Source organism: Sapajus apella, unplaced genomic scaffold, assembly GCF_009761245.1.
Source record: "Sapajus apella isolate SASKATOON/1434 unplaced genomic scaffold, GSC_monkey_1.0 scaffold19, whole genome shotgun sequence".
NCBI lineage: Eukaryota > Metazoa > Chordata > Mammalia > Primates > Cebidae > Sapajus > Sapajus apella.
In genome coordinates, this window is record NW_022436959.1 from 29,739,047 (window position 1) to 29,759,141 (window position 20,095).

The window sequence follows — 20,095 nt, forward strand, 5'->3', positions numbered from 1 at the left end:
CCATACATATCTGGGAAATGATTTTTAAAAGTTGCCAAAACATCTTCGTAATATTAAGAAAATATGGTACATTTTTCATAATTGTATTATTTTAAAAAGCGTAAAGTTCTGTCCTCAAATATTTAATTCAGTCTTGGATAACCATTTATTATGTACCGTCTTAGAGAAATGAAAGATTTGCTTTTGGTTAGAATCAGTGCCAGGGATAGGGGGTGTTGGTTGGTTTTCTTAGCTAAACTTTCCTCTTCATTGTGACTTCATTACTCTTTCAGCTAAAAAAGTTAATTGTGTCTGGGTGAATTTGTAGGAGAAACTGTGTTATAGATACTTGATATCATTGTGTAATTTATATACAGTTGCTCCTACTTGAAAACCTAAGCAAACCAGAGGGAAGTCCAGAGGAGTATTTCTAGATCCCCAGCTCCCCCAGCCTAGAACAGGTTTCCAGTTTTGTTCACCTCCCACAGCTAGCAGAGCCCCTGCTCCCTAATCAATGCTCAATAAACATTTGGCACATGGATGATTGAGTGAATGATAGTAATTAGCTAAACATTGAGAAGGCAAAGCTGAACGAAATCATATGCATCATCCCCACAGTCTGGCGGGGAGGTGATGGAGAACATTAAATGCGAAGTTACAACTGTAATGAATGCTCAAAAAAAAAAAAAAAAAGGGAAAACAGTGCTATTGATACTGTAGTGCCTAAAATAGGAATTTCAATTGATCCAGAAATCCCTTGTTGAAGCCATGCTGCTTAACACAAGATCTGAAAGGTAAGAATCACTATGAAAGAGAGAGGTAAAACCACTCCAGACAGACAGAATAGTCTGTGCAAAGATCCTGTGGCAGGAGGAGCAAGGCAAGTACAAGGAATTGAACATAAGCCAGTGTTGCTGGGATCAGGAGTAAAGAGGTGACTGATGACAGAAGGGACTGGAGAGGCTGTAGGACTACACCAAACAGGGCCTTGTAAGAAGATCTGTCTTAGGGAAAGGCCTCAGAAGGTTTTACTCAGATTAAAATTAAAATTAAAAAATTGCTCTGCAGCAATGGAGGGAATAAGTTGGAACATGCTAGAGTGGGAGCAAATAGAATACTAAGGACTTTGTTGTACTCTGAACAAGAGGTATTATCAGTTTGCTGTAGATTGGAGAGGCATGGTAGAGGACTGAAGTGGATGGATTTGGGAGAGATTTAGGAGGCATACTGATAGGTGTTGGGATGCATTGCATATGGTAGCAGAGGGAATGGGAGGTGTCACGAATGACCCCTAGGTTCTTGTTTGACACAGGAGGGATTCTGGTGCCCTTCCCTGAGATGGAGAACACTAGAAGATGACTAGGTTGGGGAGTGAAAGATGACAAATTTATCTTTGGAAATGATGACTCTCTTTTGAAATTTTCTTTTTCCCCAACTCCCCGCAAGACATCTCTGTATTCTTCCACTCCCACCTGACTTAAATGTTGGTACTGTTCATGGTTCTGACCTGGGCCTTCAGCCTTGTTAATCACTCTAAACCGCACTGCCTAATAAGGCAGCCACATGTATCTACTGAGCACTTGACATGTGGCTGGTCCAAATTGAGATATGCTGTAAGTGTAAGATACACATCAGATTTCCAAGACTTAGCATTAAAAGATAGAAATAAATCATTAATACTTTAAAAAGTATTGATTATATGTCAAAATGATAATATTTTATATTTATTAAGTAAAATATATTATTAATTATAATTTACCTGTTTCTTTTTATTTCTTAATGTGGCTGCTCAGGATTAAAAATTATAAATGTGGATCGCTGTCTATTTCCATTGGACCATGCTGCTCCAGACAGTGGCCTTAGTGCCACCTCATTTCTGGACTTTTGGGCTCACAGGGCTGCTGACCATCCCTAGAACATGTAACATCATTTTATGCCTCATACTCTTCCTTCTTCCAGAACTTTTGTTTCTTTTCTTTTCCATCAGATTAGCTATGATTCCTACATCTTTGTTTGGCTCAAACATCTCCTGTACTATATGAAACTTTCCCAATTCCTTAAGGTAGAATTAAACATTTCTGCTTCAGAGTCTTATATATTCTGTTAATATCTTTATTATGCTAATTCATATGCTTATATTTTATTTTATGTTCATTTGTCTCTCCAGCCAGATTGTAAGCTTCTGCAAAGTGCAGGTGCAATCTGATTTATGTCTGTAATTATGTAACCTAATATTCAATTATAGACATAAATTGTTATTTACCTATTATTAGTTCGGTGCTCAAAAAAGGTCTGGTGAATAACAATCAAATCTATACATATTAAACAGCTGTTGTGTGACTGGTTATGACTTAGATGTTTTGCAGACAATATTTTGAATCCTCTCAACAATGCTGCAAGGCAGATATAATTATTCTCATTTTGCATATGGAGATTTTGCAAAAGCTCAAATTGTTAGTAAATAATAGAACGAAGGTTCTACAAGACCAAATGATTCAAAGTCATGTTTTTTTCCCTGTGACTCCATGCATGAAGGGCTGGGTGTGGTGGCTTATGCCTGTACTCCCAGCATTTTGGGAGGGCAAGACGGAAGAATCACTTGAAGCCAGGTGTTTAAAAAAAAACCCCAAACCCAAAAACCTACTTCTTATGATTGATAGAAGATTAAATGAGATAATGTATATAACATGTCTGGTCAGTGCTGATAAATAGTAGGTTTTATTCAACATTGGCTTCCTGTCCTCTTAAAGCCCATAGCATGGGTGTTCTTGATTTCTGAGAAGGACCAAGGTGGTTTAGCTAATCTTTTTGCCACCTCCACACATGCTTACACTCACATTCACACATATTCACACTCACATGGAGGTAATGAGAAACAGATTCTTTCTGGGGCTACTCATTTTAACCCATACCTCTTGTTATACTTTCCTGTTGGCAAATGGCTCTGATGGCAAATGAAGGTAGAGAAATAATTAGTAGTAATGTGGGCATGCAATCTTTTGGGCATGCAATCTCTCTCTCTCTCTCTCTATCCCTCTCTCTCTCTCTCTCTTTCTCTGGTTATGTGTGTGTGTGTGTGTGTGAGTGAGACAAAGGGCTAGGGAAGGAATATTGACAGGAATGGAATCATGCCTGCAGTCTTACCAGGGCTATGCTGTCTTGGTAAATTCCTGGAAAATCATTCTGACTAGAGTGCTGACTCTTCCCTCCCTGTTTTCTCTTTGCCCAGACAGCATATTTTACAGTCAGGACCACTTTCTTTTCTACCTCAGGAATCTCTGTAAGAAAGAAAAAGGGGAAATGTGAAGGAAATAAACATGAGCTGTAGGCCAATACTGTTTCGTGGATCCTACCTTGAGATACTAGGCTCCTGAGAAATAAATTTAAGCAAGAGAAATGTGAAGCTACACTGCTAAGGGGCTGTGCTCAGGTAAAGGAGAACAACCTTCTCTCATCTTCACACTCCTGCAACTCTCTTGAAAAGCAATATTATTTTTCAGCTGCTCTTGGTACTTGACCAAGGCTAAAGGAAGTTCACGGGCTCAAGGTAAGAGAGTTGCTTCTACTCTTGATTCTCCTGGTCCATACGTTTCAAGGTAATGACCAAGCCAATTTCTTGTCACCAACCTGGGCTCTTGGTTTGTTTCTGATCAAACATTACGTAAGTACAAAGTAGGGAAGAACTTCTACTACTCAAAAAACTCTCAAATTCTGTGCCAAATATATAATTTAGATGTCTTCTGATCCATCACAGAACCAGTGCTACATATAGAAGGGATAAAAAGTGAATAAAGTAAAGTTAGGACCTTGTATTGTTATTATTGTACTTTTTTTTAGCCAGCCAAATTCAGCAGTGGGTGGTTTTTATTATTGTATTTTTAATGGTATTACATATATATGTGTGTCATATATATATACTTAAATTTTTTTTACTTCAATAGTTTCTGGAGTACAAGTGGTTTTTGGTTATATGAATGAATTATATTATGGTGAATTCTGAGATTTTAGTGAATGCATTACCCAAGTAGTGTATGTTGTACCGAATACGTAGTTTTTTATCCCACACCCCATTTTTAAATGGTATGCTTTATCTCTTAAGCTGGTCTCTTGAGTTTAGGAATTATGTCTACAGCTTCTTCTAATTTTACTTCATTGCCCTCCACAAAGCAAGTACCTGGTGTCATTTGCTGAGTGACGGAGACAGTCACCCATATGCGACCTGTATAACTGACAAGTAGATTCTAACTTAAATGTGGAGCACAACAAGTTGTAAAAAAAAGAAGTGAAAATTTGGAATCTCTAAAAAGCTAAATATTCTCTAGCACTTGATCAAACATTGAGATTAAGTAAACAGGTCAGGTGCAGTGGCTCAGGCCTGCAACATCAGCAGTTTGGGAGGCCAAGGCGGGTGGATCACTTTAGGCCAGGAGTTCGAGACCATCCTGGCCAACATGGTAAAACCCCGTCTCTGCTAAAAATACAAAAATTAGCCAGGCATGGTGGCAGACACCTGTAATCCTAGCTACTCAGGAGGCTGAAGCAGGAGAATAGTTTGAGCCTGGGAAGTAGAGGTTGCAGTGAGCTGAGGTCACGTCATTGCACTGCATCCTGGGTGACAGAGGGAAACGAGAGAGAGAGAGAAAGTAAACAAGTTCAAATTTAGTGTGAACTTTTCCATCTGATAGTATGAAGAGAGATAAATTTCACTGCTAAAAACATGTATAATGAGAATGTCAGTTACCTGACCGTTCAGAAAACTTAATCAACATAGAAAAACAAGTACAACCTTAGGAGTTTAAGGGAAAAAATATTTGCCAGACTGACTTGTACTCAACAGGTTACACAGTAAGTACTTTTGAATTCAATCCACTTAAATGCCAAGGGATCATAAATGTGGATGACTCATTTTGAGGCATAATTCCTTTGTTTTAATTCACGCTGAGCCTGGGCATACCTTTTGGGGAGCTGGTTTGACGCTGACCCTTTGGGCCCTTCTCTTCCCCTTTTGTAGTTGGTCAAAGTCAACAGATTTTTTAAAATGAAGTCTTGCTCTGTTGCCCAGGCTCAAGTGTATTGAGGAGATCTTGGCTCACTGCAACCTCTGCCTCCTGCGTTCAAGCAATTCTTCTGCCTTAGTCTTGTGAGTAGCTGAGACTGCAGGCACATGCCACCAGGCCCAGCTAAATTTTTTTTTTTTTTTGTATTTTTAGTAGAGACAATGTTTCACCATGTTGGCCAGGCTGGTCTTGAACTCCTGACCTCAAGTGATCCACCTGCTTCGGCCTCCCAAAGTGCTGGGATTACAAGCATGAGCTACCATGTCTGGCTGCAGACTTCTTATAGTAAAGCTATGTTTTTATCCACAGAACATTGCTCTGGTTACTAGGTGTTCCTTCCAAAATTACAAGCTTCTGGGGCAAATTGAGACTTTACTATTTCTGAAAATTCTTTCATCTTCCTTCATCTCAGAAAAGGCTTGTTTCACTTTCCTGTTTCATTTTGCTGTTGTTTAGTGAAAGCATAAAGAGACAAATCTTTGGGTTGAATGAAATTTTAAATAGCAAACTTTCATTAGCTGAAACACAAGAGTGTTCAGAAATCTTCCTTAGCGTAAATGAAAGGTACATGTGTGAATATAAAAAACTGAAAGGAAATATCACACAATTTTATAGTATTAATAGTTATAGACAAGGAATTCAAAATTTTCCTTGCATGCACACTTTTTAATATATGACAATTTTTCCACAATGAAGACATATTATTTAGATGAACAGAAATATTATGAAGTGGGCAACTGGAGTCAATAGCCACTCCCCTTCCCCTATCATCATGCCACAGGGCCTAAAGCCTGAGAGACCTAAGGAGCTGTAACTGTGTGAGTGGTATTCAGGTGTAAGTTTGGGCTGGCCAGGTAATCTCTCTGGGACTCAGGTTCCACACCTGTGAAATGTAGGGGTTTGAGTGCAATGGTTGCACCTAGTTCTAAAATGCCTGAATTTTATTATGGGCCTGCCACATCATAGGCTGTATTATTTCAAAATGTTCTGGCTTTGAGTAACAGACTCTTGACTAATAGTGGCTTAAATCGTAAGAACTCTTGCTGTTGAGTAAACAGAATATTTGAAGGCAGGTAGTCCAGGACTGGATCAGTTGCTCAATGAGGGTATCCAGGAGCCAGCCCTCCTCAACTGTTGGCTTTTGTCCTAGAGATTGCTGCCTCATAGTTACTAGACAGTTATCACATCTCTGTGTAAGAAAGAAAAGGCAGAGGCAATTTTCTCCTTTGCATCCGGTAAGGTCCTTTACATCTCGTTTGTCAGAATTGAGCCATGTGACCAACTTAGATGAATCAGTGACGAAGAGAAAGGAGATTGCCATCTTGCATTAGGCCAATGATCATTCATCCTACACCTCTGAGAGCAAAGAACAGCTGCCCATTGACTGACCCAATCAGGGTTTTATCAGCAGGGAAGGAAAGCTAGAAGAGGACAGCCACAGAGGAGAAAACAAAATATGTCTTCCAGAGTGCTTAAAGATTTGTGAATGAATGAATGATGGCTGTGTTATGCCTTTTAAGGATCCTGAAAACATCTGCTTTTGTGGGCCCCTTCCTCCATAAAAATATTTAAAAATTATATTTATGAATGCAAGCTGGATTCATTGTTATATAGTCATTATTTTTATTTTGAATAAAAAATTACAATTGGAATATATTTGTAGGCTCCTAAAATTATTGTGGACCCAGATACTGTGACTACTGTGCCTAGTGGATAATTTGACCTTGGGTCTGTGTTTTCTTTCCAAATGAATTGTAAACACTTGAGGGCAGGCACAATGTACTAGGTTTGTTGTTGCTCTCAAGGCCCCTATTGCAAAACCATACATCGAAGAGCTGCTTAAACAATACTGTTGAGTTGACCTAACATATAACTGCTGTCACTATTTCTTCCTCCAGGGTGAGCCAGGTCCTCCTGGTCCTTATGGTTCTCCAGGAATTCCTGGAATTGGACAGCAAGGTATTAAGGTAAAGATAACTTGTCTTTTTGCCCATTGATGACTGTTGAATTTATTGTAGGGCCTGGGGGAGCTGTGATTTGAACTCCATTCTGCCTAAACCCAATAGACACAAGGAGGCTTCCTGAAGTTACTTCATTTTATATGCTTGGACACAGCAATATGCTTGTCGGGGGCAGTTACCACAAGAATAATTAATGTATTTTTTAATTTTGTTGGAATGAAAAACTTACTTGTTTCCAAATACCCACCCTCTTGCCAAGGTACATTATAGTTCTGTTGAGTTTTTTTGGACTTTAAACATTCACATGCAAATATGTTATCGGGAAGTGAAACAACTTAACACATCAACACTCATAGCTCACACTGAACAAGCATAAAGGGGCAGAAACCAGAAGGCCATGGCACTGAATAGGTCAACGTTGGCAGAGAGATTTGTAGAGAACTGGAAAGGTAAGGAACATCCATCCTGTGAGGCTCTACATTATACAGGATATAATAAAGCAGAAGTGCCTATTTTGAATGGCTTTTCTATGTGGTTGTGACAGTAAGACTTTGATGCAGGATTAAAATAGCAAGCAGTACAAAACACTGTACTTTGAATGGGACTGAATATTCCCACATATAGCATTTCAGCAATAAGCACATTGAGACTCCAGGGAAGGTAAAGTTTATGTTGGCAGAGTTATGGAGAAGCATTTGTTGCTCATAAAGATACAAGGTGATTGGGAGGCCAAGGAGGGTGAATCACCTGAGCTCAGGAGTTTGAGACCAGCCTGGAAAACTTGGAAAAACCCCATATCTACTAAAACTACTAAAAAATTAGCTGGTCCTGGTGATGTGCAGCTGTAGTCTCAGCTACTCGGGAGGCTGAGGCAGGAGAATTGCTTGAACCCAGGAGGTGATGGTTTCAGTGAGCCAAGAAAGTCTCCAGAAAAGAGAAGATGAAGTCTGAAGTCTGAAAAGAGCTTAAAGGAAAGGTGAAATAGGGTAGAGTGGGGACAAGGTAGATGTGACATCCCAGGATGCTGGCAAGAGGGCAGGGCACAGCACACAAATTGTCGGCTTGGCCTTCTCAGTAACCAACATGCATTACCACACAGTCTGTTCTGCCAATTCTTACACAGTATTTTGTGAAAGCTGAAAATGCTAAATTATATTTGGACAAGAAGAGATAATGAACAATTTTGGGTAATTTGTTCACTTAAATTCACTTAAATTTGAGCTATTTCTCTTCCTCTAGAATTTTTTACCTTTATGAATATGAAAAATGTGTCCATTTTGCTATTTATCCCTGTTGAAATCTCCAGAGAATTTTGTGCTATGTTTATTCTTTATTTAAAATCTCTAGCTTTCATTCTATTATTTATTTCTCTTAGGGAGAAAGAGGCCAAGAAGGAAGGCCAGGAGCTCCAGGACCCATTGGAGTTGGTGAGCCTGGACAGCCAGTAAGTAGCAAAAATTCTAGATGGAATGAAAAGGACAAATATAGTTTTTACTTGTTCTTCCTGGTTAGAATAAATGGTCAAATTAACCCACCTTGTTTTTTTTTTTTTTTTTTTTTTTTTTTTGAGATGGAGTCTCACTCTGTCACCCAGGCTGGAGTGTAGTAATGTGATCTCAGCTCACTGCAACCACCACCTCTCAAGTTCAAGTGATTCTCCTGCCTCAGCCTCCTGAGTAGCTGAGACTGCAGGTGCACATCACCAGGAACAACTAATTTTTTTGTATTTTTAGTAGATATGGGTTTTGCCATGTTGGCCAGGCTGGTCTCGAACTCCTGACTTCAGGTGATTCACCTGCCTTGGCCTTCCAACCACCTTGTATCTTTATGAGCAACAAATGAAAATAAATATGTGAGGACCAGATCCAAGTGCTGTTTTTCACAACACATGAAATGGAGCAACATATATATGTATATGTGTAAATATATATATGATGTTGACAAACAACTCTCTTTTACTGTAACCTCTTACAAGATTAATCAACTTGAACAAGAAGAAAAGAGTTCTCATGTGTCAAAATTTTCTAGGAATAAGATCTGGACTCAAGCCTAAGGTTTATACTTTATAATGGATTTCTTTGTAACCACAAGAAAATCGCTGAGAGTAAGGACTTGGCTCATTATCTAACCCATGAGTATGCTCTAAAGCTAGGATTGATAATGGTAGACAGGTAATATCTGTGTTATTCACAATGTCTCTTTCATGTAGCTTTGAAGTTACTGTTGTTGGAGAAGAAAAAAATTTCTATTAAAAGACATTTGGAGAGGAAGTGAAGAAAATACGATTATTCTGGTATAAGAAGCATGTTAACTTTTCAAGTAATCATTATTCTCTTAGGGAAAAATAGCTGACTCACTGAGGTACAAATGAAAACAACTGATTGTGGATAGCTGGTCTTTCAAGTTGTCTTTGCACCGCATAGTTCCTCACATCTGTATATTCACAGAAACATGCACTTCCATACTGCACTCTCTGTGAGTGAAATGGCAATATATTGTTTAGATTTGGCCTTTTCACTTATATCTGAATATACTAATTCAAAAAAGAGAGCACCATATGGAAGAAAAATACACTGGACTAATCATCTAGAGATCGGTGATCTAGTCTCAGTTTCCACTAATTAGATAGTATCATTAAAGGTAAGCCACTAACTTATTTTGTTCTCGATTTTGGTTTTGTGTGTCTGTTTAACAAACTGCCTCAAGCCCTAGTGCCTTAAAACAGTAATTTGTTATTTCTTATGGTTTTGTGAGTTGTAGTGAGAGTTCCGTATAACTTGAAGTCAGATGGAGTGCTGAAATAGCTGGAATGTTAAAAATGGACTACATGGCTGGCAGTTTATGCAAGTTGTTTTCTGGAAGCTTAGCTGGGATTGTTGCCCAGAGACCTCAGTTCTCCTCCACATGGGTAGGTACAGGTTGTTGCTTGGGCTTCCTTACCAAACGGCAGCTCGAAACCAAGCAAGAGTGTTCCAGTAAGCAGAAACCACTCATCATGTCAGGCTTAGCCTCAGAAATTATACAGCATCATTTCTGTGATATCTAAAATATGTATAGGACCAGCTCAGATTTGAGTGGAATAGAAAAAGATTTCACCCCCTCATGAAGAATATCAAATAACTTGTGGATGTATTTAATTTAGCAAAGTCTCCAACTTTAACTTCTATAAAAGTAAAAGATTGAGTTCTCCATAGGTCAATGATTTTCAGAGCTGGAAACATTCTGAAAATTTCAAAGAAATAAGTCACAATTTAAAAAATTTTAAATACAGATTGATGAGTGTTTTGTCCAAACAATTTTGTGCTTTGCTATTATTTATACCTTCCAAACTCAGCACTAAACTTAAAAATGAGTTTCATTTATTCATTGTAGTTCTTAAAATGCTTTTATTTTTAAATAATAAAATATTTTAAGCATACTGGAAAATATAAAGAATGATTGGGTAAACCTCCACCAGGTAGACAATTAGTACATTTACTATTCTTACTTTAATTTTCTTTGAAAAACATAAAACATTATGGATACAGTAAATTCTCCCATTTTTTTCAGAAAATAGAAGAGGAAGAAACACTTACCAATTTATGTTATGAGGCCAGTTTTCCCTGAAACCAGAACAAAATATTAAACATACATAAGAAGAATGCTACAGACCAATATCCCTTATGAATATCAACATAAAAATTTTTAACAAAATAGCAGCAGCAATATGTAGAAAGAATTGTACAGCATGACCAAGTGGGGTTTATCCTATGGATGCAAGCCTGGCTTAATAATTGAAAATTAACCAATGGAATACACCATATTAATAGGCTAAAGAAGAAAGATCACATGATCACATCAAAAGACAGAGAAAAGCATTTGACAAAACTCAAAACCCTAATAAACCCTGATAAATCTCTGGTGAAAACTCTCAGAAAACTAGAAGTAGAGGAGGAACTTCCTTAATTTCTGTGAAAAATCTAGAGCTAACTTTATGTGTAATAGTGAAAGAGTGAATACATCCCCCTAAGATCAGGAACAAGACAAAAACATCTGCTGTCACCAGTCTTATTCAATATAGCATTGGATGTTCTAGCCAGCACAATACGACAAGGAAAAGAAATATGAGGCATTGGTATAAAAACAATAAATAAATCTAACCTTATTTGCAGATGATATGATGGCCTCCATAGAAAATCCCAATAAATCTACAAGAAAACCTCCTAGAATTAACAAGTGAGTTCAGCAAAGTCACAGGATACAATATCAACATACAAAATCAATTTAATTTTTGTGAACTAGTAATGAACACACAGAAACTAAAAAGCACAATACCATTTTTAACTGCTAAAAAAGAAAAATATGTGGGTAGAAATCTAATAAGACATGTATAGGACTTGTGTAAAACTATAAAACACTGATGAAAGAAATCAAAGAACACTTAATAAATTTAGGGACATGTTTATAGATTAGAAGATTCAACATCATAAAGATGTAAATTCTTCCCAAATTGATATAAAAGTTTAGCACAAATATTTTAAATATCTCAGCAAGATTTTATTTAGACATGGACAGGGCTATTTTAAAATTAATATGGAAAGGCAAAGAGCTGGAATAGCTTTTAAAAAGCTTGAAAAAGAATACACTTGGAGAAATTATACTAACTTAACTGGTCTTAAGATTTATTATATAGTTAATAATGACTGTGTGATATTGGCAGATTATAGAAACATGATCAGTGAAACAGAATAGAGACCCCAGATACAGACCTATAGAAGTGTAGTCAAAATACTGCAAAAACAATCCAACAGAGGAAACATAGTCTTTTCAACAAATGGTGCTGGCACAATCTGTGCAAACACAAAAAATGAACCTCAATTTAAGTCTTGTACCTTATACAAAAAGTAACCCAAAATGGATCATAGATTTAAATATAAAATGTAAAAACTATAAAACTTTTAGAATAAAACATATGAGAAAATCTTTGGAATCATGGACTTGATGATGATTTCTTAGACATGTCACCAAAAACATGATTCCCCCTAAAAATTAATTAATTGGACTTAATGAAAGTGGTAAATGTTTGCTCTGTGAAAGACTCTGTTAAGGTTCTAAAGAGACAAGCTGCTGATTGGGAGAAAATATTCACAAACTACACATTTACAAAGGATTTGTATTGGAAATACATTTTTAAAAAACTCTCAAAACTCAATAATAAATCAAAAATCTAGAAATTGGGCAAAATGTCAAATACATATGTATATCTCAGCATATGTACACATGCATACACAACTTGGTACGTATATATCTATATATGTGTACATATACTTGTATTTTTTGCATATTTTATTTCTTTAAACCTTTAATATGTGTTCTTTTTATTAACTTTTGTTTTAGGTTCAAGGGTACATGTGCAAGTTTGTTATATGGGTAAATTGCATGTCACAGGGGTTTCATGTAGAGATTGTTTTATCATCCAAATAATAAGCATAGTACTTGATAGGCAATTTATCCATCCTCACCCTTTTCTCACCCTCCACCTCAAGTAGGGCCCTAGTGTCTGTTATTCCCTTCTTTGTGTCCTTGTGTTCTCAGTATTTAGTTCCCACTTATAGGTGAGAACATGCAGTATTTGGTTTTCTATTCCTGCATTAGTTTGCCAGGGATAATGGCTTCCAGCTCCATCCATGTTGCTACAAAGGACATTATCTCATTCTTTCTTATGGCTGTGTAATATTTCAAGATGTATATGTATCATATTTTCTTTATCCAGTCTACTGTTGGTGGGCATTTAGGTTGATTCCTAACATGTTTTCTTAACTAACAAGTTTGAAATGTCATCGGTATTGCCATCCGCTCCTGAAAAATATACTGACCATAGAAGGCTTTTACTTCAATCATTTCTTTCACCTTTAGAATATTATTTTCTATTGACTTAGTTCTACCTTATTTTCATCCTACCAAAATTATTTATTATTACTTTTGTACTTTTCTTAGTATTTGTTTAGTTTTACCCATTTGTTTATATTTACCCATTTCTTAGCTTGACATAGCTTCCTAAATTTCTCTTTTCTTCTTGACTGATTTCTTTATTTTTTCAAGAAGTACTTCTTTTAGAAGATGTTTTCAGTAAAAATATGTTAGCACTAAACTCTTTTGGCCTTTGGTTGAAGTGCCATTATTTGATTTGTTTTGTAAGAATAGTTTAGCTGGTGTACTTTGGATTGTGAACACCAGCTCCATTGTCTGCTGACAATCATGGTTTCTGGTTGCCATGTATTCTGTCTGTTTATAATTTCTTGTAGTAATTCATTTTTTGCCTTAGGCTGCTTTTGCAAAAGTGTGAATATATTTTTCACTTACATTTCTTTAGATTTACTGTTTCATGAATCTGAGGACTCTATAGTTTAAAAAAGTTATTAGCTATTATTTCTTAAAATGTTTTCTTTCCCTGTTCTATTTATCAAGAAATCCTACTAGACATTTGGTTGCAATTTGGACAATTTTCTCAAATCTAACTTATAAGTCACAAATTTATCTTCATCAGATTATAAAATGTTTTTAACTCATTTACTGTATTTTTAAGTTAATAAGTATTTTTAAAATTCTTGAAGTTATTTTTTTAAATCTGCCATTTTTTAAACTATATTTATCTTTTTAAAACTATACTTTTCTTGTGTTTTTCCATTATTTCCTTAAGACCATTAAGCATTTAAAGTACTTATTTTTTCTCTCCATTATTTTATTCTATTGTTTGACATTCTTGAGGAAGTTTACATTGTGTTAGCTCACTTTTGTTCATTATAAACTTTTTTTAATGTTTTATACTTTAACATCTGAATTATTTTCAGCTGGGCTTTAATTGTGAATCCTAAGTGCTCTGCATGGAGGGTGTTTGGAGGAGTTTGTGTTTGTATCTCTTATGTACTCCAAGGGTTTCGTTGATGCTAATGTCTTAATTAAGGTGTTCATGAACCACTTAGATGATGTCAGTTGAAATAATAATCTCATACATAGCACAGGCAGGGTTAGAAATTTTTAGTCATTACGAACCCAAGCCAAGCAGACAAAATTCTTGTCATTCCTATCATTGTGTCAATGAGATGGCTTTTTTCTGCTTTGTCCTTTCATTTAATATATACAGATGCTCCTTGACTTACAATGGGGTTGCATCCTACTATATCTATCATAAATAAATAATATTGTAAGATGAAAATGGATTTAGTGTTAATAACACAGAAGATGGTCCCCAACTTACAATGGTTTGATTTATATATATTTTTTACTTTATGAGGATGCAAACACAATGCATTCAGTAGAAACCATAAGCCTATTATAAATCATAAGGAGCTCCTTGACTACTTACCATGGGGGTTACATGCTGACAAATCCATTGTAAAGTCAAAAAATCATAAGTCAAACCATCCCATTTCTCTCTCTTGTTTTTTTTTTTTTTTTGAGATGGAGTCTTGCTCTCTTGCCCAGGCTGGAGTACTGTGGCATGATCTCGGCTCATTGCAACCTCTGCCTCCCGGGTTCAGGCAGTTCTGCATCAGCCTCCTGAGTAGCTGGGACTACAGGCACATGCCACCACACCCGGCTAATTTTTTGTATTTCTAGTAGAGATGGAGTTTCACCGTGTTAGCCAGGATGGTCTTGATCTCCTGACCTTGTGATCCTCCTGCCTTGGCCTCCGAAAGTGCTGGGATTACAGGCATGAGCCACCACACCTGGCCCCATCTCATCTTAAGTTGGGGACCATCTCTATAAGTTTGTGGAAATCTCAGTTTTTCAGTTATAATTGTGTTTTCATTTTCCACTGGGTGAGCCAAAGTCTTTGCTACTGTTCCGCCTTCTAAATTTCGTAGTCTTCTTCCCACCACACAAACACCTTTTTCTATTCAAAACAGTTGTAGCACCAGCTTAGATGCCTACCTACAATGCTTACCTTATGTGCTTGAGCTTTCGAGTTTTGACTCTCATTTTGAAGCCTGTAATCTCTCATCTTCTTTGGACTCTTCCATGCCTTTAAAATTCATTTTAAAGGAAAATTTATATTACCTGTCTAACTGTTTGTAGTTGAGTGTTTTTAACAATATTGCCAGAACATGAAATGCTTGCTTGCTTTCCAAGCCACAATTACACAGAGTTACATTTAATTGGAAACTAAAATCATAACAAAGGTGGGAAAGATCCTAAATAATGTATCAAAACATTGCACCAAAATGTCATTATAAAAAAATCAACAATGTGACTTTTTGAATTATTTATAAGTAACATAAATACTTACCTTAGGAATGACAAAAGTTCTACTGAAAATCTTTTACTTTTGTTTCTTTGTCTGAATTATTTCAAGTGTTTCATATTTAGTACTACTCTCTTTTCATCACCACACTAATATAAATCTGCTGATAGATTGAATTAATATTATAGCTCCAAGACCTACTTTTGAACTGTCATCTGTCATCTTTATGTGATTACCACTAATTTTGTGCTGGCCTGGTAGATGTAACTGATTCATAAAAATTAAATTGGTTAAGACCATCAGTGTGATCTTTCTTTTTTTAATGCAAGATTATTCAGAGCACTGTAAAAAAAAAAACAAAAAACCCTGGAAGAGAACTATAATTACTTGGAGGTTAAAAAAATAAAGTATATGGCACTGTTTGAAGATAATGGACAGTTAACTATTATTATTAGCATATTTATCTCTAATGCTTACAGTGTATATTGAAAGCATTTTTATTGATTATTAACACTATTGAGATTATTATTGAAAGTAATAAGATGAGCGTAATGGATAATCATGTTTTATCTCTTTGTTAATGTCTCAGATAAAGCATTTCACTCATCAGGCTGTGTTAACTAATAATGAGATGCCTTCATTATTTATTTTTTGTTAGAGGTGTTCATTAGAAGCCAAGTAAGTATGTCGTAGTTGTAATTGGTTCTTATGGACTTAGAAAGGACACTGAGGTTTTTTTTTTTTTTTTTTTTTTTTTTTTAATAGAAGGATTTTTGTTTTTTAAAAATAATCCTTTGGTACTATCTTAATAAATTAAAGTATAGCTCATTTAACCCAAGTACCTTCTATTTCTTTTCTCTGGTTAATGATCATTTTCCATTCTAAGTGTTTAACTGGAAGACTTGAGGATATACTGATGGTGTAGAATATTACTCTGAGAGTTTATAGTAATTACACTTTGGATCACTGTTTTTTAAATTCCCCTAAATGATTGTTCATGAGTGTTAACTCTGTTCTTAGCAGCTTTGAATACCTGTCTTCTTAAAGCTTCCAATATTTTCACTTCCACCTAAGCTAATGTACTTTAGAAATGCAGAGAATGAGGGAAGATTCAGTGTTAATTCTGTGCAGCATGCTTTTTACACATTATTTAATTTAAATCATTCATGCTGAGACTGCCTTCATTTGTACAAACTTCCATGAAAGGACACTCTCAGCAATTATAGAACTCAAGTAAAATAATTTGGATAATAATAGCAGATATCTATTGAGTGCTTAATCTGTAAAAGCTTTAAATCTCTCTGGCTTAATCCTTACATGAACACTTGTGGTTGAGGTAGATACTATTATTATGAGCATTTTGAGGAGGATGCTGCGCTCTACAGAGATTGAATTACTTGTTTAAGGTGAAACTACTAATATGTAGCAGAGCTGTGACTGAACCTCAGTCCAAATGACACCAAAATCTGGTTTTAACTATGATGCAATACTGTCAGCTCCACAAGACAAGGAGCAGTTTTGTCTGCCGTCCCTAGAACATAGCACAGAGCCTTTCTCCTAATAGGAGTTTGGTATATCTTTGCTGGATGAATGAAACAAGTTGAGTGAACTGGAAAAATACTCCCTTACATTTAATGTAAATTGTATGTGTTTTTTTCAATTTGTCATATTATTAGGGAAAAAGAATAATTTGTCAGTGTTTTCTTTGTTAAAGTATGTGTTTTCTTAGTTAAAGTATATGATGTTGGCTTGGCACTTTTGGTTTAGTTTGCAATCTATTAATAATTTTCATGCTCCTATTTAATTTTCTACTAGCTAATTGCTCTGCCAATAAACTGTCATGGATATTAGTGCTTTCATTAAGATCTTAGAAGTTTAAAAGCTAGGTTTCTGATAACTGTTGCAATTTAAATTGAATTTGATGTTAGCTTTTTCTTTTAATTGAAGTCTTTGCTAATCAGTATACATCAATACTAAAGAAGATTGTCCTGTAAAATATAAAACATTAGGGAAAGACAAAAACACTGAAAAACAGATCGTTTTCTTATGAATTGATAAGTATGATCAGTTACTGATGAGTATAATGCTGCATCCTTGATCTGCTACCGGGCTTAAGCAGAAAGCATGCCTTAAATCACCCTGGATTACTGTATCTCAAGCTCAAAGATCATTCAGTTTCTGTAGTGTGCTCATTTAGGAAATTGTGGAAAACTTGGCAGACTTTGTTTCTTCATAGTTTATCTATCTGGCAAGTGAAGCCTAATTATCTGTTTAGATTCATCAGAGAAAAGTTTTCAGTTTTTTCTTCTAAGATCCTTGTTTTAAGTTCCTTTACTATTTTTTTGCCTTCTGGCCAAGAAGAAAAGGAGAGAAAAATTACCACCTTTAAAAATTTCTAATATAAATGAAAATCTCACTATTACTCTCTTTTTTATTAGTACATTTTCTGCAAGTCCATTTCAACACTTGAGACTGTGTTTTTCTTAACTCATGTGAGAAGCCATCTTTCCTAGTGGCTTTCTGAGCAATAGTTACATGAACTTCTTAATTTGAATCATTGCAATTGAAAATCATGTTTCCCCTTAATGATGCTATTAAGATTTCAATTTGCACATAAAACTGCCTGTGGGTTCAACCAGTTCCTGAAATAATTCAAGTTTTCATCCAAATTTATCAGTACAGAAATTAAAACACATGTAAACAGTACTTAATGCTTTAAAACAGCTGTGATGATTTCTTCACAGTGCTCCCCTGATAATTAAATTATCAAATCACTCTGCATCTTTCTCTGGGCCACAGATAATTCTAGATTTTTAGCCTTTCCTCAGATAATTTATTTTTTAATTCTCATTTCAAAGCACCATTCAATTTCCATTTTCTTCTACTTTGAGAACACTGGAATAGAACATTTTATGCCAATCAAATGGAACCAGTATTTAATACAATGGGAATATTATTCTTCATAGCCCTACAATTCTACTGAGCAGTATGGAATTTACTAGAAGGATTCTCACTAAAACCTTAAATAGAGCTACAGTCATTAATCATTTGTTGGTATTCATGGGGGATTTGTTTCAGGACATCTGTGGATATAAAAATCTACAGATACTCAAGCCCCTTGTATAAAATGGCCTGGTATTTGCATAAAACCTATGCACATCTGAGATATACTTTAAATAATCTCTAGATTATTTATAATACCTAATACAATGTAAATGCTGTGTAAATAGTTATTATACTGTAGTATTTAGGAACTGATAAAGGAAAAAAGTCTGTACATGTTTAGCACAGAGCCAACTTTTTTTTTTTGGCATGTGAACTGAAATATCACCATTCTTTCTCTTCTGTTTCCTTCCTTTCATCACTCCTCTTTCCATTTTCTCTCTTCTCCTGCTCCTAATTTTCTCCTATCCTAACCAGGGTCCCCGTGGTCCTGAGGGAGTACCAGGAGAGAGGGGCTTACCTGGAGAAGGATTTCCAGGACCAAAGGTAACAATACCTTCTGTACCAGGAAAAGGTGCTTTGTCTTGCATGCTCATTAATTACAAATTTTAAAAATGGATCCTAGCTAATTTTTAGAACTTAAGTATTTTTCATCTTCATCTTCATCCTATTAAATGAAGGAATATGTAAATTTCTCTGTAATGTGAAAGTACGGTAAAATTTGCAACTACAAATAAGTAATTGGCAGACTTCTACTTCATGTAATTAAGAAGTTAAGTATTTTTCTTCTTCATCTTCATCCTATTAAATGAAGGAATATGTAAATTTCTCTGTAATATGAAAGTACAGTAAAATTTGCAACTACAAATAAGTAATTGGCAGACTTCTACTTGATGTAATTACTACATATGAAATTAGAAAAGTCTCTTAAAGTAGTTTGTAGTCATTAAAGCCACAGTGATAAATAACATTCTTATGCCTAGAAGTTAAATCATTGAGTGTAGCTATGGCAATGCTTTGCTCACAGCTTTGTTTGTAAAACACAGATAAGAAGCCAATCTATAACAGTACTGTCCTCAATATGACAAGAAAGAAAATTTTACCACAGGAACAAAATGTTATGAAAGACCTTTTTTTACCTGGCAATTGAGAATTTCCTATCATTTCCCATATATAATTCTTGGAGCTCAAGTTGTTCTGTATCAAGTGTTGGCAAACTTTTTCTGTAAAGGGGCAGATAGCAAATATTTTAGGCTTTGTGAGCCATATGGTATCTGCTGTAACTACTTAACTCTGCTGTTGTAGCTTGAAAGCAGCCATAAACAATGTATAAATGAATGAATGTGGCTGTTCCAATAAAACTGTATTTATGAAAAGAAAAACAGGCAGTGGGCTGAATCTGGCTTATAGGCTATAGTTTGCTGTCCCCTGATATAGGCAGTTTGTCTATGATCTTTGGCACATTTGCTGAAAGCCACGTTAAAAACAGTTTTCCAGAATACTTTGAGCAGCATCAACAACATTTCAGAGTATGTAAAGATACATTTGGAGTCCTTCTTTCTTTATTTCCAAAGCCTTTCCCCAAAACACACGCATACATATACACACATACTGCCCAGAGAAGTACATGCTGCTTTCTAAGTGCCTGAGAACCTCCACATCAGTCATTCCATCAAATTACTAAGATCTGACCTTCTCAGTATGGCCTCATCCTCTAAAAGGGCATTTCATTCTCAGCTTCTTCCACCATGATCAATATTCAATTACCTATGAGAAGACTAAATCTTAACTAGAGGGAAAACAATTACATAAAAACAAATAATTCATCCTTAATTGTGAGTGACTGCTGGGTTAAATTTTAAAAGAGATCCTTTTTAACGAACACATTTTAATTTATCGTGATAATGGAAATATGTGGGATAAAGGGATAT

The 20,095-nt window shown here is 35.6% G+C and overlaps 1 protein-coding gene across 7 annotated transcripts in view; it reads left to right on the plus strand.

The window, feature by feature from the left end:
• The window catches only part of COL28A1 (collagen type XXVIII alpha 1 chain), a 207,582-nt gene that overhangs the window by 79,392 nt on the left and 108,095 nt on the right, over positions 1-20,095 (plus strand). For all 7 annotated transcript variants that reach the window (XM_032287127.1, XM_032287128.1, XM_032287129.1 and 4 more), the window contains 3 exons: positions 6,935-7,003; positions 8,373-8,441; positions 18,642-18,710. In XM_032287127.1, coding sequence (XP_032143018.1) covers positions 6,935-7,003; positions 8,373-8,441; positions 18,642-18,710 — 207 coding nt within the window. The remainder of the gene's footprint in view (positions 1-6,934; positions 7,004-8,372; positions 8,442-18,641; positions 18,711-20,095) is intronic.